We start from the raw sequence: 21,692 nt of genomic DNA, 5'->3' as shown, positions 1-21,692 counted from the left end.
TATGTAAGCGACTTGACACCAGGATAACGTACAGCAGGGGTCATAATCCATTACTAAGATCCAAATTAAATAGTGCAAAGGAAAAAGATCAAGTACCTTACATAGAGAAATTTGTATGAATGTGTTTAAAAGGAGCTGCATCACCTTGAACATGAAATACTCATTACCATTACCTTATGAAAACTATTTAAAGAAATCAATAATAATAATTATGGCAATTAATGCAAGTTTTGGCTGACAGGAAGGTAACAGCAGCAGTCCTAAGGAAACTTACAGTGTCTTATTATTGTCCGCTTTGGGACTAGCCCGCACGGATTTGTTTTTGGGCACCTTCCCAAAAGACCTCTTATTATTAGGAGTATGCACTCACTTATAAGAAGTCCTCTCTTCCTTATTTCTTCCATGTGGGACTTGGGATGAACTACCCCAACAATTTCCACCCTCACCTATCTCTGCATCTGCTAGTTTTGTATGTAGCATTGATTCAATCCTTGTGCACGGTCATAGAACCGTAGGATGCTCATCTTCTCTGTTTGTTACAATGTCATACACAGTTCGCCTAATGACCAAAAAATCCATCAGAACGAAATACACCAAATACCTGTTAGTAAACAATATATGGTGATGTAACTATAGAATTACATGTGTTACAAATGCCATCTATTTCAGTTAAAACATTTATTTCAGTTGTCATTTTCATTTTTTGACAGGTTATATCAGCTGTCCTTAAGTGTAGGTTATTGAGTGGAATATTGAATAGGGCATATACACATCTATTTCAGACAGCCAAGTAAAAGTAATTTCTGGTCTCTAATATCATAGGACATCTAAACGACTTTTCAAGAGACTTATCACTTTATTCCAAAATAAATTTATGAAACATTTTGTATCACTCATTTGAATTCATCCTAATCTACTTTGACCTACACATAAGACATTTGATGCAAAGGAAAAATTAGATAAACTACCCTTGAAAATATACCTCTTATGCCTCTAATGGCTATTGTTCCTGAATCCTGAATACCTCCACTAGTTAGTAACAATGATTCTTATACTTACTCTTGTATTAGCTGTACATACCTTTGCGCAAGATGAAACACAGTTCATCTACAATGGTTTCCAAGGATCCATCAATAAACTTCAAGTTGATGGAATCGCGACTATCCTCCCAAACGGTCTTCTCCAAATGTCAAACCATACACCCGTTAATCTTTCCCATGCTTTCTACCCACATCCCATGATCTTCAAACCAAATCATTTATCATTCTCTACCACTTTTGTTTTTGCAATGTTTCCTCAAGTACAAAATATTTCAGGCCATGGAATCTTTTTTGTTATTAGTCCTACCACAAATTTCCAACATACTCTTCCATCTGCGTACCTAGGACTCTTCAACACTTCCACCAATGGCCGTTCTTCTAATCATATAGTTGCTGTAGAATTAGACACTCTCAAAAATCCTGATGTCGAAGACATTGATGGCAACCATGTTGGGATTGATGTCAACAGCCTCATATCTGTTGATGCTGCTTCAGCAGCATACTACTCTGACAAAGAAAGGTCGAACAAAACCCTGCTGCTAAATAGTGGGAAACCAATGCAAATTTGGATAGACTATGATGAGGCTGAGATGTTATTGAATGTAACATTAGCTCCATTTAGAGATCCAAAGCCTAGCAAGTGCTTACTGTCTAAGCACCTTAATCTTTCTGCCATACTACTTCATTCCATGCATGTTGGTTTCACTTCTGCTACTGGCCTTCTATCAAATCGTCATTGCATACTAGGATGGAGCTGGAATCAAAGTGGGAAAGCGGAAGATTTAGACCCTTCCAAGCTTCCATCACTTTCACAAGTCAAACATCAAAAGCAAATCCTAAACAAACTTATTTTTTTAGTTCTACTTATTGTAGTTTTACTATTGTTATTATTGATTGTTGCAGCTGTTTGGCTTTTTTGGAGGAAGAAGTACGAAGAATTGGTTGAACCTTGGGAAAAGGAATATACTACTCATAGATACTCATTCAAGGATCTCCATGTAGCAACAAAAGGTTTTAAAAGATCAGAGCTTCTTGGAATTGGCGATTTTGGGAAGGTCTACAAGGGTAAACTACCTTCTATAAGTCACCAGGTTGCTGTGAAACGAGTATCCCATGACTCGAAACAAGGGATGAAAGAATTTGTTGCAGAGATTTCTTGTATGAGAAGGCTAAGTCATAGAAACCTGGTTCCGCTCCTAGGTTACTGCAGAAGAAAAGGGGAGCTTCTTTTGGTCTATGAGTATATGCCTAACGGTAGCCTTGACAAGTTCCTCTTTGGAAAAGACGAACTAAATTTGTGTTGGTCCTTAAGATTTAAGATCATTAAAGGTGTGGCATCAGCCCTTTTATACCTTCATGAGGAGTGGGAACAAGTTGTCCTTCACCGAGATGTGAAGGCAAGTAATGTCCTGTTAGATGCTGAGATGAATGCAAAGTTGGGAGATTTTGGTCTGGCCAGACTCTATGATCATACAATTGATCCTCAAACCACTCATGTGGTAGGTACCATTGGATACATTGCACCCGAAGTCAGTAGAACGCAGAAACCTACCACCAGTTCTGATGTTTATGCTTTTGGAATGTTTTTACTCGAGGTGGGTTGTGGGAGGAGGCCAATGGGCAAGCAGTCTGATGATGTTGCAGAGGATTTCCTCAGTGACTGGGTTTATGATTGTTGGAGAAGGGGGGAAATTCTTATGGCAAGTGATTCTGCAGTAGAAGGTGATTATCAGGAAAACGAAATGGAGCTAGTATTGAAGTTAGGCCTTCTCTGTTTGCATCCTAAGTCAGAAGAAAGGCCTACTATGAGGCAAGCAGTACAGTTTCTTAATGGAAGTGTAACTTTGCCTGAAATACCGTCTGACTACGAAACTGATAGTGGCATTTTCTTTGGTGAGGTATGGGGGAAATCAGTTTCATTTCCATCATTTCCATCGTTATCTGGAACTATCTCTCATGGAAACATGTCTAGTACAAATTCAGTCCTTCAATATGGCCGTTGAATCATTTATATTCAGAGTGTTAGCTGTTAGTGTACTAGGTCGGATATTGAGTTAGTCTACCTTAGCTTTTTGATAAATCGATCTACTTGCAGTACAGTTAAGTAAATCTAACGAGCACTGTAAGAATGTTGAACCATGTCTTATTACTCTTATGATATGCTATTTTTCAGAAATTGGTTTTCTTTCCTTTATTCAACAACCTTCTGTGTATGCAAAATTCCAATTTTATTTCATGATTTTACCACGATGAGCCATGAAAACCTTTCATATGCTCTATAGTCTAGACCGTAATCATTCAACCTTACTCAAGGTCACTCAAGGGGAAGAAGTTGTTAGATATACCCTAGAATACTTGGAATCTCCAACTATATTGAGCTCATTATATCTAATACTATCAGTTTCCTCCCAAAATCAACAAACTTCCGAAACAGCAATTTTCCTTACCAGAACAGACTACAGGGAATGTGAAACAAGTTTTTTTAAAAAGGTTCTTTAAAAAGGATATATCAGCACTGAAACTCCAGAAGCATCAGGTGCAGTAGATAACAGAGCACTAAATTAAGGATCCATAAATATAATGATGAACTTTCTTTGGTAAAGCTGAAACAGAAATAAAGTTGGATAAGTATTGACATACACTGTAGGATTAAGTCCGATTAACTGCATCATCCAAGATTCCAAGATACTTGGCTGCCCAGTTATCTGTAACAGTGAGGTAAAAGAGTCAATATAAATTTAGAAATGGGCATTGGTGTGACAATTTATGCACAAACATGAGTTTAATGAATAATCATCTGAAATAAAGTATGAAACACCTCTAACAAGTTCCTGATGTTGGTGACTGTAATTTGGCAAATAAGATGATAATTGGTGGGTGACAGGGTATCAGAACTTTCATGATTTAAGAAGATTGGGTAATGTTTGGACACTATGCTTATAAATTTCAGAATGTTTAATCTGCTGTCTTTATCACCGATTACACTCAAACACCCTGCAAAGACTGGCATAAAAACTGCATCTAGTACTGATTTAATCGCCGTGCATGATTGCTAAATCATACATAATGAACAAGTAGTATATGCCTATTTTAGTTGTTCTTTGGTTCTTTAATTGCTTTTTACTGGTTAAACAGTTTCACACATACATTTTAATTGTTTTGCTCTTCTTTTAAGTTCTGCGTTTTGGTTATGACAAAAAAAACTGCTCATTTTCTTTATGTAATTACTTTGAAAGGAGAACGAAGATAAACAACGAAGAAAATCTTTGCCCAGTTTTTAGCTCCTAATTAGTAGTGTATGTTTTAGGCTGCATTTAAGAAATTCAAAACAGACAAAGGAAGAAAGAAAGGTAATTTTGAAAGACGACAAGTGTTACATCTATATCTTCATAAATGTATCTTATAGTAAAAAAAAAACATCAACTATTCAGAATAGAGCATATATAGTACAGAAATACTTATTGCCAAAACATACATATAAAGGTCTTCATCAATATGATAGGACGTCCATGCGACTTTTCAAAGACTTGAGTCACTTAACACCAGAGTAACGTGAGACTTGGTTCTTAATCCACTAATGAGTTACAAAACATGTTACTGTATTATTGCAAAGGAATAAGGATCAAGTACTCCAGAATAAATTGAATAATTAAACTTAACATAGTAAATGAGTAATAGTTTGCAGTAATAGTAATAGTACGGTTATAAAATAAAAAACGAAGTGAAAGTAGCTATATTACCTTGGACATACAGAATTCATTAACATTCCTCCGTGCAGCCGAGAGATACATTGGAATATGTCAAATGATGCATTGTATTTTAAGTGAAAACTGGCTACCCCTAGGAAAAGAAAAAAAAAAAAAGGTTATAAATCATCCATATCGTGTTGAATACGAAGTAACATGTAAATATGCTATGTGATAAAACTTTGCCTTAAAAGCAACCTATTGCCACACCCTATACTCTTATAGTTCAAAAGCTATCTATTAAAAGCATGGGTGAAATTTTCCTTGTGCCGCTAATTAGTTTTGCTAAGGGTGGTATTGGTAGCTTATCTTTGATAATTCAATGTGTGCCCAACTATAGAGATTCTAAAGTGTGTTGGCTATTCTTGCATTGTAAAACACGCAGCTGTACTGCGCTGTTGAACATTGTAAGGTAAATAATAATTCCAGCTTCGAGATGGAGAAATTTCCCACCTCAAACCATTCAAACACTATATTAGACTCCTATAGTTGTCACATTCTCCCAACTCGTCATAAAAAGACATGATACTATAACTTTATATAAATAAAAAATTGTGTTATTTCTATGATTTCCTCATCTCTTGACAAGTGGATCACTCGTCCTCTCAACACCTTTTTCTCTATTGGACTAAAGAGTGAGGGAACCCCATCTAACATTTCCTCTTCTTCTGATCTTATGGTTACCCTTCCCCTGCCATTTCCCTATTTTTCCAAGAGCTTTCCATCTGCTTGACCGTGTCCAATATGGCGCTCTCAGGAAATAATACTCATAGCAGTTAATGGTCCTACTATTGTACTAGGAAATCTATTCTATTGTGACAAAGCTACATTGCTTTCAAATCTCTTTGGCTACACTTGAGCTCTATTACTTTGCTTCACTTTTTCATTCCTCAAAATCAATTATATTCCTGACATAATACCCCCATAAACACTTTACTAAGCAAAAACTTCCGAATTTCAATCTTATTGGATATTGTTCTTGAATCCAAACTATAATGAGCATGATTATATTTGTTCTTATATCTCTGTTAGCTTTACATGCATCTGCTCAAAATGAAACGCAGTTCATCTACAATGGTTTCAAAGGATCTATCAATAGAATTCATGTTGATGGACTCGCGAGAATCCTCCCAAATGGTCTTCTCCAAATGGCAGACTATACAGCCCACAATCTTTCCCATGCTTTCTATCCACATCCTGTGATCTTCAAACCAAATCATATATCTTTCTCCACCAATTTTGTATTTGCAATGTATCGTCGTGTAGTAAATCATTCCGGCCATGGAATCGCCTTTGTTATAAGTCCAACCACAGATTTCTGACATGCTCAACCATCCACATACCTAGGAATCTTCAATGCTTCTACAAGCAGCCTATCTTCCAAGGATAATACCAACCAATCTTTGAACCATATATTTGCCGTAGAGTTAGACACTGTTAAAAATGTTGAAGTTAATGATATCGATGCCAACCATGTTGGAATTGATATTAATAGCCTGAAATCAAAAGATGCTGCTCCAGCATCATACTATTCTGATAAAGAAGGGGTGAAAAAAACTCTACGGCTAACTAATGAAAAACCGATGACAATTTGGATTGACTATTATGAGGTAGATATGATTGTTAATTTAACATTAGCTCCACTTGGCCATCCTAAGCCTAGCAAGCATCTCTTGTCTAAGTACTTCAATCTTTCCACCGTACTCCTTGAACCTATGTATGTTGGCTTCTCTTCTTCTATAGGTGTGGTTGCAAATAGCCACTACATACAAGGATGGAGCTGGAATCAAAGTGGGAAAGCACAAGATTTAGACCCTTCCAAGCTTCCATCACTTCCACGAACCAAACGTCAAAAGTTAAGCTTAAGCCATCTCATGCATCTTTGTGGTTCTGCTGAGTGTTGTTTTACTACTGCTGTTATTGATTTATGGAGCAGTTTTTTTTGTATGGAGGAAGAAGTATGAAGAGTTGCTTGAACCATGGGAAAAAGAATATGCCCCGCATAGATTCTCATACAAGGATCTTTATGTAGCAACAAGGGGTTTTAGAAACTCTGAGCTTCTCGGAGTTGGAGGGTTTGGGAAGGTCTACAAAGGTGTATTGTCTTCTACAGGTGATCAAGTGGCTGTAAAGCGAGTCTCCCATGATTAGAAACAAGGGATGAAAGAATTTGTTGCTGAGATTTCTAGTATGAGAAGGCTAAGGCATAGGAACTTGGTACAACTCCTAGGTTATTGTCGAAGAAAAGGGGAGCTTCTTTTGGTCTATGATTACATGCCTAATGGCAGCCTTGATAAACTCCTCTTTGACCAGGTTGAGGGATCAAGTTTGTGTTGGTCCTCAAGGTTCAAGATCATTAAAGGAGTGGGAACAAGTTGTCCTTCACCGTGATGTGAAGGCAAGTAATGTCCTGTTAGATGCCGACATGAATGCAAGGTTGGGTGATTTTGATCTGCTAGACTTTACGATCATAAAATTGATCCTCGAACTACACATGTTGTGGGAACCATCGGCTACATTGCCCCAGAGGTCAGTAGGACGCATAAGCCTACCACCAAATCTGATGTTTTTGCTTATGGAATGTTCTTACTTGAGGTGTGTTGCGGGAGGAGGCCAAATGGCAAGCAGTCTGACAACGAGGTAGAGGAATTCCTCAGTGACTGGGATTATGATTTTTGGAAGAAGGAAGAAATTTTTAAGACTAGTGATCCCAAAATGGGGGGGGGGGGGGGGGGGGGGGGGGGCTATCAGGAAGAGGAAATAGAACTGGTCTTGAAGTTAGGCCTTTTGTGTTTGCATCCTAATCCAGAAGAAAGGCCTAAAATGAGGCAGGTAGTTCAGTTTCTGAACGGGAGTGCAGCTTTGCCTGATATACCATCTGAATATGATATTGAAAGCAGCAGTTTCATTGGGGAGGGTTGGGTAGCATCGGGTTCATTAGCTTCATCACTCCCATCATCGTCAGGAACTGTTTCTTTTGGTGTTATGTCTAGCACAAATTCAGTCCTACAATATGGTCGTTGAATCAACAATATCAAAGTGCTGTTACAGCACTTACTATACTTAGTCAGATATTGGGGTTAGGCTACCTCATGTGCTTGTAACATAATATGTAGATCTGATGTGCAATGTAAAATACTAGATTATGTCTTACTAATTAAGAGCTATTTCACAATAAGGTTTTCTTTCCTGCATTCAACAGGCTTCTGAGTCTGTAAAACTCCAATTTTTTAATTACTATGTATAATGATGAAAATTTGAAGAATGAAGTTAAAAGTTTTGACATACCCTGTTGGATTTAACTAGCATAATCCAAGACACTAGGCTGCTCAGTAACCCCAGTTATCTCACCTCATCTGTAACAGAGATGGTGAAGAGTCAAAATCAACATAAAATGGGTATTGGTTTGACAATTTAGGCACAAACAAGAATTCATTGAATGATCAGGTGAATAAACATGAATATAATACATAATTAATGACTAAAAAATCTAATCAGAAATACTAGTCAACAACAAATGTGAGTACATGACTACATGTTGGTGGGTCTTTGGTTCTTTATTTTCTTCTTACTAGATAGACAATTTCAGACATACAGTTTTTTTTTCCTTTTATCTTTTATTAAGTTCCACATTGGTCATGAGTCATAACTGAAAGATTGCTCTTTTTTTTTATGCAATGACTCCGAAAAAACAATGGAAGACAAACAATGAGCAAAAACTTTGCCCAGATTCTAGCTCCTAATCAGTAGCGTATGTTTTAAGCTGAATTTAGATGATTATAAAAAGCAAAATATAGATATAAAGGTATTCAATGAAAGACTACAGGTTGAATAGATCATGTATTATTGTAGTACAGAATAATTTCATACAGCCTAGTCAATATATATAATAATATACAAGTCAATATATAAAAAAACATGTAAACATGCAATGTGATAACAATTTGCCTTAAAAGCAGTAACATGTAAATATGCAATGTGAAAATTCCAGCTCTGATATGGAGGAAATTTCCCGCCTCAAACCATCCAAACACTTATACGGAGTATTGGATTCGTTCTATCCAACATTAGTTGTCACTTTCTCTTGACTCGTCATAAGTCAAGATATGATTCTATTACTTCACAATAAAAATATTGCGTTTAAATCTATGATTTGAATATCTTACCCTATGGATCCCTCGGCCCTCTTTCTCTATTGGACTTGGGATCAAGGGAGTCCAATTTCGGATATGCACCTAACCTTTCTTCTTCTTCCATGGCCCCCCTTCCCCTGCCTTCTCCCTAAATTTTCAAAAGATTTCTGTCTGCTGACCGTGTCCAATATGGTGCTCTCAAATGGAAACAATAGCTTGTAGTAGTTAAAAAGTATATATAATACTAGTAGTGGTTTAATGGACCAATTAGGCAATTACTTCACTAGGAAATCTATTATTTTGTGACAAAAGCTACATTGCTTTCAATTCTCTTTGGCTACAATTTGAGCTGTATCATTTTGCTTCACTTATTTGTTTCAATAAAATAATTAGTCCTAACACAATCCTTCCCATAAATACTCTACTAAGATAACACTTCAAATATCAATATTATTGGCTATTGTTCCTGAATCCTAACTCTAGGCCACCCAATTAGCAACTATGAGCTTGATTATATTTGCTCTTATTTTTCTTTTAGTTGTACATGTATTTGCTCAAAATGAAACACAGTTCATCTACAATGGTTTCAAAGGATCTACCAATAAACTCCATGTTGATGGTATCGCGACTATTCTCCCCAAGGGTCTTCTCCAAATAACAAACAATACAGCCCAAAATATTTCTCATGCTTTCTATCCACACCCTGTGAAATTCAAACCAAATCATATATCATTCTCCACCACTTTTGCTTTTGCAATGTATCCGCATAGTAAATCATTCTGGCCATGGAATCGCCTTTGTTATAAGTCCAACCACAGCTTTCCAACATACTCAACCAGCCCCATACCTAGGAATCTTCAATGCTTCTACCACCAGCCTATCTTCCAAGGATTTTACCAACCAATCTTTGTATCATATATTCGCCATAGAGTTGGACACTATACAAAACTCTATCGTTAATGATATCAATAACAACCATGTAGGAATTGATATTAATAGCTTGAAATCTAAAGATGTTGCTCCAGCATCATACTATTCTGACAAAGAAGGGGTGAACAAATCTCTATGGCTAAATAGTGGAAAACCGATGACAGTTTGGATCGATTATAATGATTTAGATATGATTATTAAAGTAACATTAGCCCCACTTGGTCAACCTAAGCCTAGCAAGCATCTCTTAGCTAAGCACTTCAATCTTTCCACCGTATTCCTTGATTCTATGTATATTGGCTTCTCTTCTTCTACTGCACGTGTTGCGAATAGTCACTACGTACTAGGATGGAGCTGGAATCAAAGTGGAAAAGCACAAGATTTAGACCCTTCCAAGCTTCCATCACTTCCACGAATCAAACATAGAAAATTAAGCTCAACCCAGCTGATTTTTGTAGTTCTACTGAGTGTGTTATTACTAATGTTGTTATTGATTGCTGGAGCAGTTTGGTTTCTATGGAGGAAAAAGTATGAAGAGGTTCTTGAACCATGGGAAAAAGAGCATGCACCACAAAGATTTTGTTGACCAAGTGGCTGTGAAGCGAGTCTCCCATGACTCAAAACAAGGGATAAGAGAATATGTTGCGGAGATCTCTAGTATGAGAAGGCTAAGGCATAGAAACTTGGTACAGCTCCTGGGTTATTGCCGAAGAAAAGAAGAACTTCTTTTGGTCTATGATTACATGCCTAACGGAAACCTTGATAAATTCCTCTTTAACCAGGCTGAGAGATCAAATTTATGTTGGTCCTCAAGATTCAAGATCATTAAAGGGGTGGCATCTGCCCTTTTATATCTACATGAGGAGTGGGAACAAGTTGTCCTTCACCGTGATGTGAAGGCAAGTAATGTCTTATTAGATGCTGACATGAATGCAAGGTTGGGTAATTTTGGTCTTGCTAGACTTTACGATCATAACCTTGATCCTCGGACCACTCATGTTGTGGGAACCATAGGCTACATGGCCCCAGAGGTGAGTAAAACGCTAAAACCTACCACCAACACCGATGTTTTTGCTTATGGAATGTTCTTGCTTGAGGTGAGTTGCGGGAGGAGGCCAGTTGGCAAGCAGTCTGACTATGAGGTAGAGGAATTTCTCAGTGATTGGGTTTGTGATTGTTGGAAGAAGGGAGATATTCTCAAGACTACTGATCCCAAAATGAAGGGAGACTATCAGGAAGAGGAAGTAGAACTGGTTTTGAAGTTAGGCCTTCTGTGTTTGCATCCTAAGCCAGAAGAAAGGCCTAAAATGAGGCAAGTAGTTCAATTTCTTAATGGGAGTGTAGCTTTGCCTGATATATCATCTGAATATGATATTCAAAGCCGCAGTTTCTTCGGAGAGGGTTGGGTAACATCGGGTTCATCAGAATTACCATTGCCATCATCGTCTGGTTTTGTCTCTTTTGGTGTCATGTCTAGCCTCAAATTCAGTCCTCCATTATGGCCGTTGAATCAATAATTCAGAGTCCTGTTAAAGTGCTTGGTCAGATATTTGGTTACTCTACCTTTTTCTTAAACTATTGTGCTTGTAACAGTGTAGATCTGATGTGCTGATGTAAAATGTTTGATCATGTCTTATTATTTCAGTGATTTTCTTTCCTACATAAACCAGCCTTCTGAGCATACAGAACTATAGTTTTTTTCACACCAGTAAACTACTTGCAGGCGTGACGTGAAATTTTTTGAGTGCTCTATACCTGAGAATTAAAAGAATCTCTCACTTTCTCAAGGTCGCTCTTAAGGAAAAGAAGCTATTCCATGTTAGGAAACGAACCTTGGTATACTTACGCAAAATAACAACTCCTATTAATGAGATTTTTTTTCCGACTTTATAAACAGCTTTAAAAAAAAAAAAAAAAAAAACAGAATAGCGAGACAGATTGAATTGCGAAACAAGCATACCTTGAACTCTTGAATAGGCTGACAGTAATACGTATTTGCAATTTCACATAATTATATACAGTATTTTATATCATAGGCTTATAGGAAGATTAGCACAAAAACTCTAGAGATGCATCAGATGCAATAGAAAGCCGAACACTCAATTCGCCATCAAGACATAGTAAGCGGATTAAGCATTCATCTAATGATAATACTCTCACAATAAAGCTGACAGAATTATGAAGTTGGATAATACTGACATACCCTGTATTGTTTAACCAACATAACGCAAAGAGACTAGGCTGCCCAATTATCTGAAACAGTAATGGTACAAGAGTCTTGTTAATGGTAATCCGTTTGGCATTCTAGACACAAATTAAACATGTATACCGCGAATGACCAGCTAAAACATCTATAAAAACACCTCTACTAACTAGCTTTCTACTGGTTCCTAGTCATGGTAACAGGTAATTAAGGGAAGTAAGAGTAATACAGTTAGATAATACAAAGTAACATATTTTAGAACTATGTGAAGACTGGCTATTTTTGCTAATATTGCGTATAAGAGATAAGGTTTTATACCGTAACATCCACTTGATATTTCTTTAACCTCCAGCCTTCATAGTACGAATATCACCGACTGCACCCCGTACACCCTGCATTGACCGGCAATTTGAAGACAGCAGCTCTAGACTTGGGACAAACAATTTTCATTTTAGTATACTACTGAACTAGTATAGTTAATATGGCATTAAATACAAAACAGAACAAAAAACAACTACCTTAGAAAAATCAACTGCCTTAGAAAAATAGTGACTAGAGTGAGAGTAAGAGTTGTGTATATCTCCTATTCAAAGGACATTTTACGAAAGGAAGCATTGCAAATGGTTAGAATTGAACAAAATGAGAAGAGAATGAATATTATGCCTATGATCGTTTATACATCCAAATTACATACTTCGCATATACTCATTACCTTAACTTTCAAATAATAAGCCATCAATACTGCGCTAAAAAAGACATATTTATACTCAGTAAGACCGTATTGCTCTACAGTAAAAACATTTAGGTGGCGTTTGGTATGAATAATGGAAATGGAGTGGACAGAAAACAAATAAGAGGGAGGAAACTAGGAAATGAATCATTTAACACTTACCTTTTTATTTGTTTGGTTTAATCATGGAAAAAAATCACTTACTTAAACCTATCTTTCTTTATTTTTATTTGAGGAGAGTAAGGGTAACAAATGGGTGGAAACCATTACCCTTAGGTAATGGTAATTGTTACCCAAGCCTTCCAACCAAGCACTTGGTAACGGTAATGGTTTACTTGAATCCGTTCCCAACCCAAAAAAACTCTTACCAAACATGCTCTTACTGTCAAATCAGGGATGGACAACAAAACAAGATGCCTTTCCGGACAGGGCAAACCAAGTTGATAAAGAAGTGATGTATCATTTGCTTAAATACCTTGTACTGTAATTAAGGCAGATGATTTCTACTTGAATAAAGCATCCTGTATTCATGTTGTAAGCACTGACAATTTTATGGCTCTAATGGCCATTTCTCTTCAGTATCTCCTCCACATATCAACGATTATTCTTATACTGGGTGCACTTACCCTTGTTCAAGATGAAACACAGTTCACCTACAATGGTTTCAGAGGATCCATTAACAAACTTCATGTTGATGGACTCGCAACTATACTCCCAAATGGTCTTCTCCAAATGACAAACTACTCAATGCGCAATACTTCCCATGCTTTCTATCCATATCCCGTGATCTTCAAACCAAAGCATCTATCATTCTCCACCACTTTTGCTTTCGCAATGTATCCTCAAGTACCAAACCATTCTGGCCATGGAATCGTTTTCGTTATTAGCCCATCCACAAATTTTAAACACGCTCTCTCATCTATATATCTAGGGCTCGTCAATGTTACCAACAACGGCCTTTCTTCAAACCATATATTTGCTGTAGAGTTAGACACCATCCAAACAAGAGAGTTTGGAGATATTGACGATAGCCATGTTGGAATTGATGTTAACAGCCTGCGCTCCATCGATGCTGCTTCATCATCTTACTATTCAGATAAAGAAGGGGTAAACAAAACCCTGCTGCTAAATAGTGGTAAACCCATGCAAATTTGGATTGAGTATGACGAGGTACAAATGTTAGCTAATGTAACATTAGCTCCACTCGGTCATCCAAAGCCTAGCAAGTGCCTCTTGTCTAAGCACATCGATCTTTCTACAATACTCCTTGATTCTATGTATGTTGGTTTCTCATCTTCTACTGGCAAAATCTCAAACAGTCATTATATACTGGGATGGAGCTGGAGTCAAAGTGGGAAAGCGAAAGATCTAGACCTTTCTAAGCTTCCATCACTTCCACGAATCAAACATAAAAAGTTAAGCTCAAACAAGCTAGTTTTTGTACTTCTTCTCAGTGTAGTTTTACTGTTGCTTTTAGTGATTGCAGGAGTATTTTGGTTCATGTGGAGGAAGAAGTATGAAGAATTGCATGAATCTTGGGAAAAAGAATATGCCCCACATAGATTATCATATAAGGATCTCTTTGTAGCAACAAAGGGATTTAAAGAGTCCGGGCTTCTTGGAGTTGGAGGTTTTGGGAAGGTCTACAAGGGTGTGTTGCCTTCTACAGGTGCAACAAGTTGCTGTGAAACAAATCGCTCATGATTCAAATCAAGGGATGAAAGAATTTGTCGCGGAGATCTCTTGCATGAGAAGGCTAAAGCATAGAAACTTGGTACAGCTCCTAGGTTATTGCAGAAGAAAAGGAGAGCTTCTTTTGGTCTATGATTACATGCCTAATGGCAGCCTTGATAAACTCCTATTTGACAAGTTTGAGAAATCAAATTTGTGTTGGTCCTCAAGATTTAAGATCATTAAAGGTGTGGCATCTGCCCTTTTATACCTTCATGAGGAGTGGGAACAAGTTGTCCTTCACCGAGATGTGAAGGCAAGTAATGTCCTGTTAGATGCTGAAATGAATGCGAGGCTAGGTGATTTTGGCCTTGCCAAGCTTTACAATCATAGCACTGATCCTCGGACAACCCATGTGGTGGGAACTATTGGATATATTGCACCAGAGATTAGTACAACACGAAAACCAACCACTAGCACTGATGTTTTCTCTTTTGGAATGTTCTTGCTCGAGGTGGATTGTGGAAGGAGGCCAACTGGCAAGCAAGATGAAGATGAAGGTGCAGAGGCTCTGTTTCTCAGTGATTGGGTTTATAATTGTTGGAAACGGGGAGAAATTCTCAAGGCAAGTGATCCAAGGATGGAAGGAGATTATGTGGAAAACCAAATGGAGCTTATCTTGAAATTAGGCCTTCTTTGTTTGAATCCGATAGCAGAAGGAAGGCCAACAATGCGGCAAGTAGATCAGATTCTTAATGGCAGTGCAACATTGCCTGATTTGCCATCTGAATACAACCCTGAAACCAGTCCTTTTTGGGGAGGACTCGGGAACATTGATTTAATGCCATCGTCGTCTGGAACAAGCTCTCACGGTGTCATGTCTAGCACAAATTCAGTCCTCCACTATGGTCGTTAATTTTTCATAGATTACAGAGTGCAGTTAGAGTACTATGTTAGATTGTTAACTAATGCTCAGAGTTTAAGTTGTGCGCATAGTTTATAAACTTGTGTTTTGTAATACTAATGTAAATCAAATGTGTAATGAAAATATGTTGGGTCTAATTTCTTCAGATAATGGTTTTACCCAAACACATTATCCTAATTTTCCTGCAAGAAACAGCAATTCTGAGAATTCAGATTCATAGTTGTTTCCAAATTAGTTAACAGCAGGTACAATGTGAAACCTTTCAAGTACCTAAGAACATGCAGAATCAATCGCTTTGTATGTGAAAGAAGCTGTATAATATTAGGAAACCCTGGTTATATTTATTCATTAACGTTGCAGGCTATTAGCCTAGAGTTAACCAAGAAATCTTGAAATCTTACACTATTTAATCAGACAGCAGTCTCTCCTACACTCTAAAAGTCTGAAGCTCATTTTTTGGTTATTCATTATTCCAAGTGATGGAAAAAATTATATCATTTATTCGGTTACTCTACATTAGTCTAGGGTATGAGACACTAAAAGGTACGCCCAAAATACGTAAAAACTTACCTTTGGCTTGTGATAAGTTATAGTGAGACCATCTCTATGAGATTTTGCCTTCCATTATATGCATATCTCATGAAAATGGGAAGAGCAGATTAATTATCTTCCTGGCATAATGAGGAGATATATTGCTGAATAGAGTTGAAGTACCTGGTCTAGACTCTTGCAAAACTATAATCTGGCTTCAGTTGTTCTGCTTTCCGAAATTGGAAGCCCTCTCCCAGGGTGCAATATAAAGAAAGAAAAAGTGTGCTCCCATCTTCTTGGACTGCCACAAAATGACTAGTAAAAAAAGAAAATGTTTACAAAGCTTATTTATTAATAGTACATGAGATGTACGAATTTGTATTTACATGGAAGGAATAAATACATTTTCTTATCATGTAGCATCTGAACCAAATCTCATTCCGATAATTTTGCCTCGATTTCTTCCAGACTTAAGCCCTTGGTCTCCGGTACCAACGTCAATATAAATACAAGAGACAGCAAAGCAATTGCTCCAAATAAGAGGAATAGGTTATCAGCTCCAAGCAACTCCTGCAGATTGCAGAGCAGATCTTAGCACAGAGTTTTGCAGGCCAAGGAAGCAATCGAGCAATAAAACTATAAATAAGGGGTCCCTTAATACCAGGAAAAGGATGAAAACCCTACCTTCAATGGTGAAAAGGCAAAAGTCACAAGAGCATTTGAACCAAAGTTTGTTAAAACAGCAAGACTGATTCCTCGTCCTCTTGTGCGAACAGGGAATATCTCTGACACCATTAGCCAACTGATTGGACCAAATGATACCTGAAATCCAATTCATAACATAATACAATGTCAGTGAAAAACATATGTTCCGATTCTTTTTGAAGGTGATTGGATAAAACACTTTAGTAGCAAATAAAAAAAAATGTTTAGATACCTGAAATCCAATTCATAACATAATACAATGTCAGTGAAAAACATATGTTCCAATTATTTTTGAAGGTGATTGGATAAAACACTTTAGTAGCAAATAAAAAAAATGTTTAGAGACCTACAAGAGGACCAACATTGCAAACCAGTTTATAAAATCAGAAATACAGAGTAATGGACTGTGAACAACTCTGAAAAGAAGATTAAAAAGTAGGTTTTAGAAATTACTTGATAACTACCGACATAAAGCAGCAAAGCAGCTACAGCAACAAAAGGGAGGCCTCCAAGAAACTTGTAATATGCAGCAAGGAGGAACAAGGACACGGCCTGTATAATAGCTCGAAAAAGTTCAAACACCAAATAAGCATCTCTTCCCCACATTAAAAGGACAAAGAATAAAATATAGTTTTAGGGAACAGATGGTGAAGTATACTTACAATCCCACTAACACCTCCTATTAACAAGGGTTTCCTTCCAAGATCATCAACCTTAAGAACAGCTACTCCTGTCATAACAAACTGCAGGAAGGAAATGATGAGAGACAAGAGTTCCATATGCGATTCCACTGTATACAAACAACAGATTGTTGCTCAATGCTAGAGTAAAAAGCAATCAAGTATACCTTGAATAGGCCAATCAACACTGAAACTCGAGTGGCATCGGATGCAACAGAAAACCCAGCACTCTATTTCACAGTCAAGGAAAAATAAGTCAATTTAGCATTTCTTCTATATTAGAAACAGAAAAATAAAAACTGGTTAAGCTTCGCCTTACCTGTAGGATTTGACCAGCATAATACAAAACACTAGGCTGCCCAGTTATCTGAAGACAATCATGGTGATTAGTAAAGGAGTCCAAATATTTTCTATAACCAGGTTTTGATGCAGCTTTCTAGGCACAAACATGAGTTCAAAGAAAAGAAAGCATGATCCATGTACAGGGAGTGGACTCGAGAATGCATGCCCACCAAATTTTCTCCAAAAATACCCCCAATTTGATCAGCAAAATACCAATTTCACCACCTATATAGGCCATATTTATTCAAAAAAATGCCACAGCACAGAGTTCACTCCCTGTGCATGGTGTATGATCCCAAGTTCAAAGAATGAAAGAATCACCTGCTGGAAAAGTACGAGACCTCCACCGATGATGAAAGCTTTCAGATTAGGCCCTTGAAACACCTCTAAAAAGCTTCCCTCTTCCTGATCTTGGTAAGAAGACTTCATTGAAACTAGTGTATCCTCAATTTGCTTTTCAGACATTTTATCCCCAGCGGGTCTGCCTCGTAGTTTGCTCAGAGCAGCAATAGCCCGCTCCTTGTACTCCTGCAAAGATCCTTGACCTTTAACACCCCTAAGAAGCAACCAGCGAGGTGAAGTAGGCAGAGTTAACATCCCAAGACCCATAACTGCAGCAACCGGAAGACTCAACCCAAACATGTAACGCCAGCCTCCAACCACATCAATATTAAAGTTACCAACAAAGTAACCCAACTGAAGAAATGCAAATGAGCTACAAGTTAAGTCAAACATTAGGTAAAAAAAGAGAAAGGAAGGGAGGGGGGCAAAGAGAGAAATTAATCGTAGAAGTAAGATACCAAAATGCCAAGAACTATGAAGAGTTCTTTCAACGAAATCAAGGTTCCTCGAATCTGAGAAGGACAAGTTTCTGCAATGTAAAGAGGGGCCCCATGCATAGCCTACAATAGACCAATTTCAGCATACATTCAATTACAATACTTGGAAGTTAATTCACTCAATATCAAAACCATTAATCACTAGGATGCTCACCCAACCAATGCCAAGGCCAAAAAGAAACCTTCCAATCAAAAGAATATTAAGACTAGGAGCAAATGCGGTGGTAAGGCCACCAATTGCATAGAGAGCTGCAGCGATTAGTAGTTCTCGCTTCCTTCCTTCAGGATTTAGGAGACATAAATATCTCTTAAAATTTGTTAATCCCAAATCCATCAAAAGTATATCACAAACAAATCAACATAACACTCTAGCTAAAGTCATACCAAGGAAGTCAGCTATTGGATAGACGATAATAGAACCAAAAAGAGCTCCATACAGTGAGCCACTCACCTACATTACACGGAAACATATCAGAAAGAAGTCAACTAATATCAACTCTATGTCAAATCAAGGCGTGATTGATACAAAAGCTTACCACCAAACCCTGTTGAACTGCTGAAAGATTGAACCATGCTGCACCACTAAGCTCAGGAGACTGCATCAACAGTACATTACTAATTACATTATCTATAATTTTACAAAAAATCAATACTACTAAAACCAGAAGTATACCTGTAGTGATATTGTAGCTCCAGAAGTAGCACCAATATCATACCCAAATAGCATACCACCTAGTGCAGGGAATAGAAACCTGGAAATTAATTAGCAGCAAAATCTGTTAGAAGTTCTTAGTAATTTGGGCACAAATTTCTAATTAGCAGTTACTAATGTAGAAGTTTCTGCAAACAATATAGAAATATAGCATATTGGGGCCAATTTTAAACATAATCATGATCCTCAATTCTTAACTTTAACCAATTTAGTAATCAATTGACCATGTTAATTGACCCAAAATATGACAATTAAACATATTCAAATTTTAAAAATTACATTATAAAACAAACCCATCAAAATTCAGAACTATAATCTCATACCCAGCAAGAAAAAATTCAAAACAATACAAACAAAAAAAAAATATTGTTCACTTGGCCAGAGTACTGTGAAATTGACCCAAAATATGACAAATAAAACACAATTTAAACTACATTATACTATAAACCCATCAAATTTCAGTACTTTAAGTTCAAACCCTGCTAGAAAAAACCAATTTTGGAGAATGATTAAAGGGGGAAATACTCACGGTAAAATTACAGAAGACCATGCAAAGACCTCTGGTTCAATAGCATCATGCTCAACAGGGTAATCCTCTTTCTTCTGGGAATTCACTTTATTAAGTAATAATGAAGTTTCAAGACAGTAAATTGAAGGATTTTCCATGATAAAATTTCTTCTTCTTCCACTGAATTGCAGTTTAGGGAAGAGTTTAGTTGAAGAAGATGATGCATGAGAATTAATGCGGGACCAAGAGGAGATAGAAAATGATTTCTTGAATTCGCGAAATTTGAGGTGGGGGTGGTGGATGACCCAGGCACTGGTGACTGACGCCATTTTTTTAGAGGCACAAACAATTGATCATAGCCTAACTACCACCCACCCAAATATAAAGATTATTATATTTTATACTGTAATAATGTGTGGGATGATAGGTTGTGTTATGTCAATTATGTCTACAAATATTAGCAGCTACTGTAACATCGTCATGATGGAGACGAGATTTGGGTTATGTTCATGCGATCTGATTTGATCAAATAGGGATTTGTTAAACATCGCCCACAAATTACTACATAAAGCCCGCATTTTATAATTTTTTGACAAATTTGCCCTTTTTATAATTTTAACCGAAAACAAATTTTTCGCACTAAAAAAATGTGGATCACCGAAGAGACGTCGTCGGCGGCGATATGCACCGGAGAGTCGCCATCGTCGCCGGAAAACGAGGTTCGTAACGTATCGTAAGGACGAAATGGTGGCTGGCGCCTAGCCGAGAAGGCCATGTCGTGGTTGTGGCGCCTAGCCAGGACGCCGCCACCGTGGCATAGGCGCCTGGTGGGGAAGCCTCACCCATGGGAGTGGCGCGTGGCCAGGACGCCGGAGCCACGGCCGGGGCGCCTGGCCAGGACGCCGCCACCATGGCGGCGACGTCCTAGCCAGGCGCCCCCACCGTGGCTCCGGCGTCCTGGCCAGGCGCCACTAGGGGCTGCTTTAAAATTATTTTTTTTTTTAATATAATTTCTCTTTTTTTTTTCTTTTTTTTTGGTTTTGAATTTTTTTTTTGTTTGTTTGTTTGTTTTTGTTTTTTTTTTTGATTTGTTTTTTATAATTATAAAAACTTAAAAAAAGAAGAACATCAAAATTTTTTTTAAGTAAAAAAACAAATTCAAAAAAAAAAAACAAAAACAATAAACAAGAACATAAAATTAAAAATTAAAAAAAAAAAAAAGGAACATAAAATTTTTTAAAAAAAAAGCAACAAAATTTAAAACAAAATATAAAAAAATCAGAAAAATAAAATTTAAAATTTAAAACCAAAAAAAAAAATTATTTTCGAAAATAAAATTTCAAATTTAAAACCAAAAAAAAATTAAAAAAAAAATATATAACGAGGCGCCTAGGCCAGACGCCGTGACGGTGGCGGCGGCACCTAGCCCAGACGCCACTACCACGGCGGCGGCGCATTGGCCAGACGCTGGTGCCGTGGTGGTGGCGTCTGGGCTAGGCGCCGCCGCCACCGTCATGGCGTCTGGCCTAGGCGCCACCGCCTCCGAACTTTTTTTTTTTATTTTTTAAAAACAAAATTAATAAAAAATACCTTCTCGCCGGAAAACCGCTGTCCACCCGCCGCCGGTGCCGCCACTTCCTTGCCGGGCCGCCTCGACATCGCTCGGAAAGTTTTTTAGAGAGAGAAAGTGGAAGTAGAGAATAGAGAGAAGAAATTGTGTTTTTTACTTTGAGGGCAAAAGTGTCATTTCACTCTAATTTTGTGGGCTTTATGTGGAGATTTGCGGGCGATGTTTAGCAATCCACATCATTAAATCCGTATTAATATGTTCTTTTCAAATATAAAATGTAAAAACAAAATTAATTACAAAATTAAAGATTTGTAATGAAAAAAAAAATTAAATAAGATTTAATTTGATTATTTCTAAAATAAGCAAATAATTCGTATCAACGTATTTCAGAATTTTGAACATAGCCTTGCCCAATAAACAGTACGGA

The 21,692-nt window shown here is 37.3% G+C and overlaps 2 protein-coding genes and 3 pseudogenes across 3 annotated transcripts; 4 read left to right on the top strand and 1 right to left on the bottom strand.

Annotated features, from left to right (window-relative positions):
- Positions 1-420: 420 nt before the first annotated feature.
- Positions 421-20,112, bottom strand: LOC110688370 (D-xylose-proton symporter-like 3, chloroplastic). Of its 2 annotated transcripts, XR_002504582.1 has the most exons (20): positions 19,717-20,112; positions 19,149-19,227; positions 19,012-19,071; positions 18,860-18,926; positions 18,630-18,754; positions 18,437-18,538; positions 17,958-18,332; positions 17,614-17,661; positions 17,462-17,524; positions 17,277-17,357; positions 17,068-17,166; positions 16,594-16,731; positions 16,313-16,479; positions 16,093-16,224; positions 12,371-12,481; positions 12,053-12,102; positions 8,075-8,142; positions 4,781-4,880; positions 3,681-3,745; positions 421-559 (listed from the first exon to the last, which is right to left on the bottom strand). XR_002504582.1 is itself a non-coding variant. In XM_021865111.1 (13 exons), exons 1-13 carry the CDS (start codon positions 20,022-20,024, stop codon positions 16,345-16,347), a joined length of 1,680 nt encoding a protein of 559 aa, XP_021720803.1. In that variant the 5' UTR covers positions 20,025-20,112; the 3' UTR covers positions 16,206-16,344. The 2 variants fall into 2 exon arrangements, 1 of the variants encoding a protein (XP_021720803.1); XM_021865111.1 differs by lacking the exons at positions 421-559; positions 3,681-3,745; positions 4,781-4,880; ... (1 more) ...; positions 12,053-12,102; positions 12,371-12,481 and having other exon boundaries at positions 16,206-16,479.
- Positions 802-3,242, top strand: LOC110688366 (L-type lectin-domain containing receptor kinase IV.1-like). The gene has a single exon (XM_021865108.1). It carries the CDS (start codon positions 1,043-1,045, stop codon positions 3,041-3,043), a length of 2,001 nt encoding a protein of 666 aa, XP_021720800.1. The 5' UTR covers positions 802-1,042; the 3' UTR covers positions 3,044-3,242.
- Positions 5,164-7,970, top strand: LOC110688365 (annotated as a pseudogene).
- Positions 9,054-11,538, top strand: LOC110688369 (annotated as a pseudogene).
- On the top strand, positions 12,490-16,040 carry LOC110688363 (annotated as a pseudogene).
- Positions 20,113-21,692: the final 1,580 nt, after the last annotated feature.

Source organism: Chenopodium quinoa, unplaced genomic scaffold (genome assembly GCF_001683475.1).
Source record: "Chenopodium quinoa cultivar QQ74 unplaced genomic scaffold, ASM168347v1, whole genome shotgun sequence".
NCBI lineage: Eukaryota > Viridiplantae > Streptophyta > Magnoliopsida > Caryophyllales > Amaranthaceae > Chenopodium > Chenopodium quinoa.
Note: the sequence above shows the minus strand (reverse complement) of the source record. Positions and strands in the feature narration are given on the sequence as shown.